The 14,819-nt window shown below is 35.8% G+C and overlaps 1 protein-coding gene and 1 pseudogene across 6 annotated transcripts in view; one reads left to right on the top strand and one right to left on the bottom strand.

Moving 5' to 3' along the window:
- Positions 1 to 14,819, bottom strand: part of Klf8 (KLF transcription factor 8) — a 376,029-nt gene that overhangs the window by 20,139 nt on the left and 341,071 nt on the right. For all 6 annotated transcript variants that reach the window (XR_015450112.1, XM_087208129.1, XM_004873566.3 and 3 more), the window contains one exon: positions 571 to 682. Coding sequence is in view for 5 of the 6 variants with exons in the window: in XM_087208129.1 (XP_087064255.1) it covers positions 571 to 682 (112 nt within the window). In the remaining variant the exon portion in view is untranslated. The remainder of the gene's footprint in view (positions 1 to 570; positions 683 to 14,819) is intronic.
- Positions 13,273 to 13,372, top strand: LOC147828789 (U6 spliceosomal RNA; annotated as a pseudogene).

Below are 14,819 nucleotides of genomic sequence, written 5' to 3'. Positions count from 1 at the left end.
CAAAAGAGGAAATAATTGAAATAATGTAAATGATTCTCTCAACTGTGCCATTCTGTTCACTAAGTGAAGGTCCCTTAGAAAGCATGGGAGATGGTTATGTTACCCTAAGTGATTGTGTTCCAGAAGAATGTGAATATGACACTTCAATTAATGCTATGCTTGTGGTTAAAGAAATGCATGTTTCATACAACACGGTTGCTAAACATGAGCCAAATACTTCCATTTAATTTCAACATTGGAAGTTAAGTCTGTTTTACATTTACAGGGAGATTTACATTTGCATTTACATGGAGAAACACTAGATAACTGTAACTTATGAAGACTTTGAAGATTTTTCAAGGATAAAGTTGATGATCTACAATTAGAAAATAACTCAACCATATGTACATATATGCACATATGTCCACACAAACTTGTACAGGAAAACAGTTTATCTACATTTTCTTATTTTTAAATTTTTCCTTTTGTTGCTGATAATTAGTCCCATCTCTATGCATGCAAAGAGATGTACACATACACACACACACACACACACACACACACACACAGACTTGAGACAAAAGTACTCACTCTTGCTGTAGTCCTTGTAGACTCTGTAAGGCTGAGGATCCACTCTCAACTAAACTTTCCTCACTGTCACTTGGAATCTCCAGTGGAGACATGGAGGTGGGGTCAACTTTCACTACGGACAAAGAAAGGGAGCAGTATGGGCCAGAATGTATGTGCCTCTACAATCATTTCCTGGATTTCCATTTCAGCCTACATTAAGAAGTGACAGCAAGATACAGAAATAAAGAAAATGGAAAGATAGGAGAAGTGGAATGAAAAAAAATACTTAAAAAAATTTTAGTGCACCAAGGAAGAGAAATGCCTTGAAGGAAAGGTAGGAATAATTGCTCTGGTGCCACCAGTATGTGAATTTTTCTGGGATATGATTTAGGTATGATTCATTTCTCTATCTCCATCTGCCAGGAGAAGGTCTCCCCAAAAGTTGGGTTAAATGTATGTTTTTTGAACTCTCTCAATAGTTACCTGGCTGTTCTAAAATACTTTCTACTATTATTCCAGAGAATACAACATTTCCTTTGGTTTTTGTCTTTCTAAGCTAAAATGAGGCAATGAGAGGAAAAATGTACCTAGCACCCAGTTAGCACTCTTCCCATTCAGATATGTTGGAAAAAGCCCTCAAATGTTTTGTAATAATTATCCTGATGTGCAGAGGTCCTGGGTTCAATCCACAGCACCACAATCTTTATGTTTTTAAAATCTTAACAAAACTCAATCAGGTGGTGAGCACACTCGCAGAGTCAGTAAAACCTTCAAATTTTCTATATGGAAGAAAAGGGTAAGTTAAGATGAGTGGGAATATTTGGTGAGCGTAGATGTCTCTATACTTTGATGTTGCGTCACTTATTAAAAGGTATTAAGCACACATCTCATTATGTGTGAATGTCTCTGTGTGACATGAATGTACTAGTATTTTAAATTTGTGTATATTTTAAAAAACAAAAAGTGGCATGTGAGACCCCCACCAGCACAGAGGAGGTGAGCCACTCCTAGTGAACATGAGGAGGCTTCCAGGCAGCTGTACCACCACCGCCAGCACAGAGGAGGTGAGCTGTGTGGGAGCCGGCAGCAACCACCACCACCACCACCATCCCCCCCATTAAAATGAGAAGACACATAAACAAGTTTCAAAACCAGAGTCCAGATCACCTAAAACAACCCCAAAGGGAAATGGGGACACTCTGATATTCAACCACCTGGACTCCCTGAACTGGCAACAAAAGAGGATCTGGAAAAAATGAAATCAGAAATAATTTCTCAGATAACAGCAGAGATTGTGCCCATAGTGCAAGACATGATTAATAAATCTAGAGAAGACACAGATAAAAAAATAGAGGAGCTGAGGAACATGATGGAATCCCAACATAGGAAACAAATGGAATCCATAAAACAGATACAAACAGATTTCCAGGAGATAAAAGCTCCATTGAAAGTCTATGCAGTAGAATGAACCAATGTGAGGACAGAATTTCAGATATAGAAGATAAGATTGCTATTAGTGACCAGGAAAAGAAAAGTCTCTTTGAAATTGTAAGGGACCATGAGAAATCAATCCAGCAGCTGCTAGACGATGCAAAGAAGAATAACATAAGACTGATCGGAGACAATAAAGAAACAGGAGAGAGTGCTGATGACATAAAAAAAACTGTTCACAGAAGTGATGGCAGAAAGCTTCCCCAGTGGGGGAAAAGAACTTAATATACAGATAAGTGAGGCATATAGGACTCCAAGTAGCCACGATTAAAAAAAAAAATCTACACATAGGTATATAATAGTTAAGATTCCAGAAACCCAACAGAAGAACAAAATTCTGCAAGCAGTTAGAAGGAAAGCCCATCAGAATCACAGCAGACTTCTCAATGCAAACCCTCAAGGCAAGAAGAGCTTGGAGTGATGTATTTCAAGCCCTAAAGGTAAACAGCCTCCAAACCAGATTGATGTACCCTGCAAAATTATCTTTGAAAATTGATGGAGAAACAACATACTTTCATGACAAAGAACACCTTAGGAACTTCATGAATACCAAACCAGCACCCCCCAAAATTTTAGGCAATATCCTAGGAAAAGACAATGTGGACCACAATCCCAAGAAGCCTGGCAGAATAAATCCATCTGGTGTGACAAGAAATTAAACTCAAAGGGGGAGAATCCAACAAAAAGAAAATGTCATGACAATGATAAATCAATATGTATAAGTTATAACCATCAATGTTAATGGTCTCAATTTACCAAAGAAATAGACTGGCAAAATGGATCAAGAAGCAAGATCCAACAATATGCTGCATACAAGAAAAACATTTAATGCAAAAAGAAACTCATAGATAGAAAGTTAAAGGGTGGAAAACAATACTCCATGTGACAGGAACCCCCCTCCCCCGCCCCCCAAAAAACCCAGAAGTACCTATCCTCTTTGCAGATCAAGTGGATTTCAAATGAAAATCTGAAACACTCTGGTCCTAAGAATTTCAGATAAGGGATAGTCAACTTGTATGTACAAATCTACTGTGAACATGTGTTTTCATTCCTCTCAGGTAGAAACTTAAGAACAGAACTGTTGGTTCTTAACAGTAGTACAAGAAATTTCTATATTGTTTTCTAAAATGGTTTTATCATTTTACATTCACATTAGAAGTATGAGAAAGTTCTAACTGGTTCACACCTAAGCTGACATTTGTTCTTTTGAAACTTTTAACTTCATCTCCCTAATGAGTGTATAATACGATCTTGTTCTTGTACTGATTAGTATTTTTCTCATTCTACTGTTTTGCACCTTTCCTTGTGCTGTACTGGCTATTTATCATCTTCGTGCATCTACTTTTTAGTTGGGTTGTCTCTTAATGAGCTGTAAGTGTTCTTTATATATTCTGGTCATAGGTTATATATATTATAAATATGGTCTGTTAAAGGACTACTTTTCATTTTCTTAACAATGTCATTTATAGTTCTAAATTTTGATGCAATCTCATTTATCAATTTTTTTCTTTTATACATCATGATTTTTGTATCCTTGGAAATTCTTACCTACCCTAAAATCATGAACTTTTTCCCATATTATTTCTTCTTAAAGTTTTATAGTTTTAGGCTTTCATTTTTAGGTTCATAGATCCTTTCAAGTTATTTTTAAGTATGGAAATAAAGCATTGAGGTTAATTTTTTACTTACAGATAACAGGTATTCTAGTACCATTTGCTGAAAAGATTATCTTTTCCTCTGTACTTGAGTTGAGTTTATGTTGTATAAAATGTTAATGTTAAATAATCTTTTGAAACTCAGTAGACCATACATGTGTGGTTCTATTTCTAGATTCTCTGTTTTATTCCAATGATCTATATGTCTTTCCTTATGTCAACACTGCCTTGATTACTGTGGCTTTATAGGAAGTCTTAAAATAAGGTAATAAATGTCTTCCAACACTTTTTTTTCTTTTTACTTTTCTAGGTTCTTTTTACTCCTACATAACTTTTAAATTTCAATATCCAATTCTTCATTTATAGCAAGTATACATAGACCTGAATTTTTATATATACTTTGTGTTTTCTAATCCTACTAAATTCAAATACAAGTTCTAGGAGCTCCTAGAGATTTCTTAGTATTTTCTGTGTAGATGATCATTTCATCTACATATAAAGATTTTACTTCTACCTTGGCAATCTTATCTTAATGGTGTCATTTTATTGCCAGACTATTTTGGTGTGGGCCTTTGTTTCAAAGTTTAATAGACAGATGAAGAGTAGGCATATCTGCCCATGTTCCCCACCTTAGGGAGAAAGCATTGTATCTTCTCCATCCATATAAGGCGTTTTTGCTGGAAGTATGGAGTGCATGGCTTATCTGTTGAGAAGGTTCTGTTCTATTTCTACTCTCCTGATAGCTTTTACCATGAACAGCTATAGAATTTAGTCCAATACTTCTTCTCCAACTAGTGACAGGATCATATGGCTTTTTCCTTTCCTCTGTTAAAATGATGATTTTGGGGGGTGGATCTTCCAAGCTGAACCAACACTGCCATCCCTATAATAAAGCCACTTTCTACATCCTGCCAGATTTGACTTCTAAGAGTTTGTTTTGTTAAACAAATTTTTATCTATGTTCATACTTTTTTCTTCTATTATCTTTATCCAGTTTTAGGATTAGCACAATGTTGAGTTCCTAAAAGGAGGGGAGAAGTGTTCCTTCTTTTTTCTGCTTTAATTGTTTGATATAATTTATCAGTTAAAATGTATGTGAGCCTGTTGTTGTCATATAGGAAGGTTTTCAAGCTAGGAATGTACTTTCTTTAATAGGTGCTATTCAAATTTTATATTTTCTCCAGAGTCAGTTTCATTAATGTGTCTTCCAAGGTACTTCTTAGAAGTTGTCAAATTTGTTTCAAAAAAGATTTTTGTAATATGCTTTCTATATCCTTTTAAATTCTGTAAAATCTGTGGTAATATCTTCTACATCTTGATATTGTAATTTTAAAAATGTATAATTGATATTGTGTAATAGGAAGAAAAGGTCTAAAGGAGAAGAGGAAGTGGGAGGGATAGGAGAAAGGAAAGAAGGGAAAAGAAAAAATATGAGAAAAGAGAAAAATGGAAACAAAGTCTTTGCAAATAGGGAAGGGTGGAGCGGTTGAAGGGAGGGCAGGGGAAGGGGAAAAAAATAAGAACCAAGGAAAGGTTGCGAGTCTGTGGAACACGCTGAATGAGCCCGTCCCCTGCTGCTCTGGCCTCTTCTCTGTACAGCCACCTGGTTCCACACTGCAAAGATGCAGAGGACACTGGACCACCAGACCACTGTACTGGGGAAGTTGGAGTCATCTTCACCTCCTATCAGGACCAGGACTATCTTCAGGGGAAGAGCAGCTGGAACCTGCAATACAACTCTGCAGAGTTCAACCCTACAGGAGAACAGGAAGCTCAACTTGGGACTTGCAGCCAGAAATCTGCCTGAATCTCACAGGTCTGCGACTGGCTTGCTGAGACTCATTGACTTATATCTGCACACTGCTACCCACACTGTCTATTGGGACAGCAGAGACATACCCTGAAAGAGGCCCTTCACCTTCATGCTTATTTTTGATTCCCAAAATTAGTATTATTAGTTTTTTTTCTCTTTTCTTTTTTCTCCTCTTATCTTTAATTTTTTTCCTACTCTTTGCAAATATTTGTTTTTCTCTCATTTTTTTTCTTTTCTTTTCTTCTTTCTTTTCTCTTTCCTTTCTCTTTCTCTTACACTGACTCTCTTGCTCTCTCACATTGTTCATCTTCCCTTTTTGTCCCTGTTTTGGTCCTCATTCGGAGTTCTTTATTTTCCTAGTATTCTCTTTTTCCTTCTCACCTGTGTCCTCTGGCCACACTGTTAACCTTCCCCTATTCTTCTTCCCATCTGTCCCTCCTTCCAGAGACCCTTTTAACTCCCCACCCCAAAGGATAAAGTTGCTATATTGAAGAGTTTCTTCACTATACGTTGGATTGGTCCTCAATCTTGATTTAATTCACACAGCTAAAGGTGATAGATTAATAACTACCACAAAATGTCATTTTCTAAGATGTACTTGATGCAATGCTGTTGCTGATTGTATCACTTGTGCTAAGGTGTTGTTATTGATCTAGTCAATGAACCTTCCTAGTATAAGGAGAATGAGATAGCCTTAGAGTCATTAGAGACTCAAAACTTAAAGACCAGCTATATCTGGAAGACACCTCTGAGAAGCAATCATTCCATAAGGGTTCTAAATACAAGCAACAAAGATGCCTACAATAAGTAATTTAAAACTATCATCCCCGGAGTTAAACCAAGGACAGTATCAAAAACAAAAATGAGAAGACATTGAAGCAAGGCACAAACTCAGACTTCCACCCAACCAAGGGTAAATCCTGGGGGAAATGATATGGAAAAGTCCCATAACCAAATACCTAGATACCCTGAACTGATAGCACAGGAAGTAAAACAGATGAATGAGGCTCTAGAAAAATTCAAAGCAGAAATAATCTCCCAGATATCTACAGAGATGGTGAACAGAGTGAAAGACATGATTAGAGGATCTAGAACAGAAACAGATAAAAAAATAGATGAGCTCAGAAACATGCTGGAAGCCATGAATACCCAGCATAAGAAAGAAATGGAATCCATGAAACAGATTCAAAGAGATATTCAGGAGATCAAAAACTCCATTGAAAGTATCCACAGCAGATTAAGAGAATCTGAAGATAGAATATCAGATATAGGAGACAGGATCGAGGTTAGAGACCATGAAAATAGAGATTTCATAAAAAAAGTATGGGACCACAAGAAATCAATCCAAGAACTGCTAGACAATGCAAAGAAGAATAACATAAGATTGATAGGAGTCCATGAAAAAACAGGAGAAAGCACAATTGACATAAAATATCTGTTCACAGAAGTAATAGAGGAAAACTTCCCAGACAAGGTAGAGAATTGGACATACAGATAAGTGAGGCATATAGAACTCCAACTAGCCATGATCAAAAAACATCTACATCTAGACATATAATAGTCAAGATCCTAGAAACCCAACAGAAAAACAAAATCCTACAAGCAGTTAGAGAAAAGAAACAAATCACCTGCAAAGGAAAGCCCATCAGAATCACGGCAGACTTCTCAACAAAAACCCTCAAATTGAGGAGAGCCTGGAGTGAAGTATTTCAAGCCCTAAAAGAAAATAACTTCCAACCTAGACTGTTGTATCCGGCAAAATTATCTTTCAAAATCCATGGGGAAATTAGATACTTCCATGACAAAGAACACCTGAGAAATTTCATGAGCACCAAACCAGCACTACAAGCAATACTAAACAATATCCTAGAAAAAAGCAGTGAAGGTCACAACTCCATGAGGCCCAACAGAAGGAAGCCACCAGGCAAGGTAAGACACTAAAGGGAAAGGGGGAAAAAATAAGAAATAACAGAGCCAACAAAAGTATAACATCATGACAAGGATAAATCAGTATCTATCAATTATAACCATCAATGTTAATAGCCTCAATTTACCAATCAAAAGAAATAGACTGACAGAATGGATTAAAAAGGAAAATGCAACAATATGCTGTATACAAGAAACACACCTAACTCAAAAATAAACTCATAGACTGAAAGTAAAAGGATGAAAAACAGCTCTCCACACCACAGGAACCCAGAAGAAAGCAGAGGTAGCAATCTTATTTGCAGACAGAGTAGATTTCAAACCAAAGCCAATTAAGAGAGACAAAGATGGTCACTACATCCTTGTGAAGGGAACAATCCAAGAGGAAGAGATGACAATCCTAAATATATATGCACCAAATATGAATGCCCCCAACTATACAAAACAAATATTAATAGACATGAAAAACCAAATAAGCACTAACACAATTGTAGTGATGAACTTCAATACCCCACTATCACAAATAGACAGATCATCTAGACAAAAAGTTAACAAGGAAATTTTAGAACTGAACCAAGCTATTGAACAAATTTACTTAATAGATGTTTATAGTGTGTTCCGCCCCACAAAACCGGAAAACACATTCTTTTTGGCTGCACATGCATCATTCTCCAGAATAGACCACATGCTAGCTCATAGGACATGTCTAAGTAAATGTAAAAGAATTGAAGTTACCCCCTGTATATTATCAGACCACAGTGCAATAAAATTGGAGATCAATAACATAAGAAACCACAACATCCCAACAAACACATGGAAACTGAATAACACCCTCTTGAACAACCAATGGGTCACAGAAGTAATTAAAGAAGAAATTAAACAGTTTCTACAAGTAAATGAAAATGCCAGTACAACATACAGGAATCTATGGGACACAATGAAAGCATGGGAAATTCATAGCAGTGAATGCCCATATTAGGAAAACAGAGAAAACTCAGATAAATAACCTAATGCAGAACCTCAAGCTCCTAGAAAAAGAAGAGCATAATGAATCCAAAACTCATACAAGAGAGGAAATTATAAAGATCAGGGCAGAAATCAATGCAATGGCAACTAACAGAACAATACAAAAAATCAATGAATCAAAGAGGTGTTTTTTTGAAAGAATAAATAAAATTGATAAACCATTAGCCAACCTTATCAAAAAAAGGAAAGAAAAGGCACAAATACATGCAATTAAGAATGAAAAAGGTGAAGTCACAACAGATCCAACAGAAATCCAGAGCATCAATACCTATTTTGAGAACCTCTACTCCAATAAAATGGAAAACACAGAAGAAATGGACAGATTCCTAGATACATACGAATTGCCAAAGTTAAATGAAGAAGATATAGAAATTCTAAACACCCCAATTACAATGAGTGAAATTGAAAATATAATAAAATATTTACCAACAAAGAAAAGCCCAGATTCAGATGGCTTCACTGCTGAATTTTACATGACATTTAAAGAAGAACTAATGCCATTACTCTTTAAACTCATCAAGGAAATTGAAAGGGAAGCAATACTTCCAAATTCATTCCTGGAAGCAAGTGTTACTTTCATTCCAAAACCAGGAAAAGACCCAACCCAAAAAGAGAACTACAGGACAATCTCCCTAATGAACATAGATGCAAAAATCCTCAACAAGATACTAGGAAACAGAATACAGAGGGTCATCCAGAAGATCATACACACTGACCAAGTCGGATTTATCCCAGGGATGCAAGGATGGTTCAACATTCGTAAATCAATAAATGTAATACACCATATTAACAGAGTCAAGGGCAAAAAACATATGATCATCTTAATAGATGCAGAAAAAGAATTTGGCAAAATCCACCACCCATTCATGACAAAAACCCTACAGAAAATTGGAGTAGAAGGTCTTCATCTTAACCTAAGGCTATCTATGAAAAACCAACAGCCAACATCATACTAAATGCTCAAAAACTGAAATCCTTCACGCTAAAATCAGGAACAAGACAAGGATGCTCACTACACTGTTTAGTGTAGTTCTGGAAACATTAGCCATAGCAATTAGAACAGAGAAAGAAATAAAAGGAATAAAGATAGGAAAAGAAGTTAAACTGTCATTATTAGCTGATGATATGATACTTTACATAGAAGACCCAAAAAACTCTGCCAAAAGACTTCTAGATTTAATTGACAGATTCAGTAGAGTAGCTGGATGCAAGGTCAACGCTCAAAAAACAATAGGCTTCTTGTACACAAATAACAGACTCACTGAGAGAGAAATTAGGCAAACAATTCCGTTTATAATAGCATCCAAAAAAATGAAATATTTAGGAATAAATCTAACAAAGGAAGCAATAGACCTCTACACTGAAAACTACAGCACTCTAAAAAAAGAGATCGAAGAGGATACATGAAAATGGAAAGACATCCCTTGCTCCTGGGTAGGAAGAACCAGTATAGTGAAAATGGCCATACTTCCAAAACTACTATATAGATTCAATGCAATGCCAATTGCAATTCCAACAATATACTTCACAGAACTAGAGAAAACAATCCAAAAATTCATTTGGAACCAGAAGAGACCTAGAATAGCTAAAGCAATTCTAAGCAACAGAGACATTGCTGGGGATATCACAATCCCCAACTTGAAACTATGCTACAAGCTACTGTGGTAAAATCAACATGGTACTGGCAAAGGAACAGATGTGACGATCAGTGGAATAGATTAGAAGATGCAGAAACAACTCCAGACATGCTCATCCACCTCATCTTTGACAAAGGAGCCAACCACCATCACTGGAGGAAAGATACCATATTTAATAAATGGTTTTGGAAAAACTGGATTTCAACTTGCCAAAGATTGAAACTAGACTGATACCTATCACCATGCACTAAACTAGGACCAAAGTGGTTAATGATCTAAATATTAAGACAGAAACACTAAACTTGCTGGAAGATAAGTTAGATAGAACTCTTGAAGACATTGGCATAGGAAAAGACTTCATGAACAAAACCTCAGCAGCACGGGAACTAGCAGAAAAATCAACAACTGGGATCTCATCTTATTAAAAAGCTTCTGCACTGCAAAAGAAACCACCAACAGAGCTAACAGACAACCTACAATATGGGAAAAAAATTTTAGCAGCTGTGCCTCAGACAAAGGACTACTATCTAGAATATATAAAGAATTGAAAAAAATCAGACCCCCAAATTCAAATACCCAGTTCAAACATGGGGATCTGAAATGAACAAACATTTCTCAGACAAAGAAGTAAAAGCAGCAAACAAATATATGAAAAAATGTTCAACATCACTCGTCATTTGAGAGATGCAGACGACAACAACACTGAGATTCCACTTCACCCCAGAAAGAATGGCTGCTATCAAGAAATCAACCAATAACTAATGCTGGCGGGGTTGTGGGGAGAAAGGAATCCTTCTCCATTGTTGGTGGGAGTGCAGACTGGTGGAACCACTGTGGAAGTCAGCATGGAGATACCTCAGAGGACTAGGACTAGAGGTCCCATTTGACCCAGCTATTCCCCTGCTGGGTATCTTCCCAAAAGAATTAAAAGAATCATACCACAGAGATATATGTGCACCCATGGTCATAGCAACACAGTTTGTAATAGCTAAAGTGTGAAAGCAGCCCAAGTGCCCATCAACTGGAAACTGGATAAAGAAAATGTGGGTTTTTTTATAAAATGGAGCTAAGTAGTTAGCCATAAACAACGAAAAAGTAATTTATAGCTAAATGGATGCATATCAAGGCCATACTCTTAAATGAAATAAATAAGACACACGTGTAAATACCAAATAGTTTCTGTAGTGTGAGAAACTGATAGTGTAAAAAGGGCTAAAATGATTAAAATGAATAATTGATAATTTGAAATAGGAAGAAAGGTCCAAAGACGAAGGAGTGAAGGGAGGGGAAGGGGAAAGGAAAAGAGGGAAAGGAAAACCTATGAGAACAGAAAAAAATGAAAATGAAATCTATGTAAATAGGGAAGGGAGGAGGGGGTTAATGTTGCACAGGTAATGGGGAAAAAAATAAGAACCAAGATCCATCATGTACAGTTACAAACACCCAATGATAAATGTAAAAGAATTATATACCTAAAATGTACCAATAAAGAACTAAAAAAAAAAAAAAAGGACCAAGATACTCATGTAAAGGTACAAGATCCCAAAAATGAATGTAACTGTATTTTAAACCTAAAATGTACCAATAAACTTAATAGGAAAAGAAAAGTGGCATGTGAAAGGTAAAGCATTAACTTTTGATACTCTGTTCTTGCAGTCCAATTCTTTGTGTCTCTCCTACTAAGGAGTAAGCATTTCATTTTGGAGACTACTGAGTTAATGTTTTTAACTTGAAGCTCTAATGAATATATTTAAAGTTTATTTTGCTTATTCAGAGGGACTGTGGTGGAATGATGGATATTATGGGTGGGTGGAGGCAGAGATAAAGAGTTCCTTCAAACCATCCTTCCATGTTCCCACTACCTTTATCTCAGCAAACTGTCACACAAGGAATTTCCACTTTTGGTTTCTTTCCCATTTGTTTGGCTTTCTTTTCTGATATGGGACTTGATATCATCTCTAAAACAAGATTATGAATCCAAATACTTATCATTACCACAATTAAGTACTATTTTATAACATTTTTATTCAATAGACCACTGTAGATTCTCTGCATTTTGAAACTTTTGGTGTTCTTTTTCAGCTTCTTACAATTAGTAATAGATACTAAGGATTTTTTTCCTTTTTTTTTTTTCAGTATCTGGAATCAAACTCAGGACCTTGAGCTTGACAGGCAGGCATGGCACTGCTGAACTATGTCCCTGGCTACAATTAGTGATCACCAGGCTTTGAATTTTAAAGGCACAGGACTCTTACAATATTCCATAATATAATGAGCTGAAATATGGTTCCTAGTCATTTCCACCTACATATCTTCCCTTTGGCTTTTTTTGGGGGGGCGGGGGGCGTTCCAAGGATTGAACTCAGGTCCTTGTGCTTGCGAGGCAGGCAGTGGAACCACTGAGCTAAATCCCTGGCCCCCCTTTGGCTTTTTAAATGCATGAAAAAACATTCTCAGCTCCTCATTTGACATAGGTTTGAATCCTCTCATCCTTTCCTTGATTATACTCCAATTTCTCAATGTCTTTCCTAAGGTACAGCACACAAAACTGACTACAAAACTACAGATGTAGTGAAAAAAAATTATTGAACCACTTCACAGCCCTTATAACTTTCTTTTGTCATCCTTGATTGCAAATTAAACAGATATCTTTTTGGAAGGAGAACTTGGTTGCTGGGTGATTCAATGGAAGGCAGACTTATTTTACACCATTCTGAAATTACTTTAAAAATTAAATGGAATGGAATATTAAAGTTAATGAATATTCTCTTGGAAAAATTTTCTAAATGTTTGTACATCACATTATTTGTTGAGAAACAACTACCATGCAACATCACGTTAGGCTTTCTAAGAAGTCACCCACAGAAAATGAAGTTTTATTCTTTAGCTATTTATAATTTGGTTTGAAATAATGTCCACATATTTGTAATACAGGCAAGTAAACAATTTAAAACAGAAGAGGTAAATGTCACATGAGGAAGAACATAAGAAAGATGGCATAGAGATTTATCAAAGAGATTGGTTTGAAAGGAAGAGATAAAAGTGTTGGGCAAGACAAGAGCTAAGGTTGATTAAGTATGGTAGGGATAGAAATGTTGTTCTCCAATTTTTCGCCATAACATTCCTAATGGAATAAAAGAATAAACACATTCTCCTGGAAAATCCAAGGAGGGGCATACTTCAGCAGCACATATACTAAAACTGGAATGATACAGAAATTAGCATGTCCCTTGTACAAAGATGACATGCAAATTTGTGAAACATTCCCTATTTTTACTTCAAATAGCCATGACTAGAAATGAACCTCTCCACACACATCATAATCAAAATTCAAAACATTCAACATGAGAAATGATTGCTAAGAGATGTAAGACATAAACAGCAAGTAACCTATCAAAGTAAGCCCATCAGAGTAACAATGGATTTTTCAGCACAAATCTTTAAGTTCAGGGAAGACTGAAACAAAATATTTCAATCACTAAAGGAAAATAATTATCAATGCAGAATTCTATATTCTATAAATATTAGCCTTCAAATTTCATGGAGAGCTAAAGAGCTTCTGTGACAAAGAAACCCTTAAAGAAATTCATGACCACTAGATCAACACTGCAGAAAGTATTTAAGGAATTACTACACAGAGATGAAAGTCATCAGGACCAAGGAATACAAGGGAAAGTAGACATCTGAAAGAGCAACTAAAAAAAATGGAAAAAAAATAATGCAATGGGTAGTAGAAAAATAATGCAATGACAAGATTTAGTAAATAACCTGCTATCATAATGCTTAATGTCAATGGTCTTAACTCTTCAATGAATGACAGACAGGCAGACTGGATCAAAAAACAAAATCCAACCATATGTTGTCTGCATGTGAAATACCTCATTCCTCTCCAAAATATACTGTATAGCCTAAAAGTGAAAGGATGGAAAAAATACTCCATACAACCAGAGCTGCCACACAACAAGAACAGCTACCTTATTTTCAAACACAGCATACTTAAAGCTGAAACTGATCAGAAGAGACAAAGATGGCCAGTATATACTGGTAAAAGGAACAATTCAAGAATAAGAGACAACAATTGTAAGTATATGTATGATGGCATACCCACCTTCAAAAACTCCTGGACATGAAGGAAAAGATGAGTCCCAAAACAGTCACAATAGGAGGTTCAATTCCCCATTCTCACAGACAGATCAACCAGGCAAAAAAATTCAACAAAGGAATATCAAAGGTCAACACACTGTAGAAGAAACAGACTTAACAGATATCTACAAAGTGTCATCTAACATCAGTAGAATGCACATTTTTCTCATTATCACATTAATTTTTTTTCAAAGTTCAACATATAATATGCCATAAAACATGCTTAAATAAATACAAAAGAACTGAAATAACCTTCTGCATACTATTGGATCATAGCATAATGAAATCAAAATCAAAGAAATCACAGAAACTATGGAAGCACAGGGAGATTAAATAATACATTATTGAATAATCAATGGATCATAGAAGAAATACAGGAAGAATGTAAAAAATTCCTAGAATCAAATGATAACATAAGTACAAGATGTCAAAATATACAGAATACAATAAAAGCAGTTCTAAGAGGGAAGATTATAGCAGTGAACACAGACATTAAAAGAATAGAACGATCCCAAATAAAATACATAATGAGGCATCTCAAGAAGATAGAAAAACAAGAATACAAATTCAAACTTAATA

Source organism: Heterocephalus glaber, unplaced genomic scaffold (genome assembly GCF_053883595.1).
Source record: "Heterocephalus glaber isolate CG9 unplaced genomic scaffold, H.glaber_assembly_v1.0 deba00000936, whole genome shotgun sequence".
Classification (NCBI taxonomy): domain Eukaryota; kingdom Metazoa; phylum Chordata; class Mammalia; order Rodentia; family Bathyergidae; genus Heterocephalus; species Heterocephalus glaber.
The sequence above is the reverse complement of the archived record's forward strand: the minus strand, read 5'-3'. Positions and strand labels throughout refer to the sequence as shown.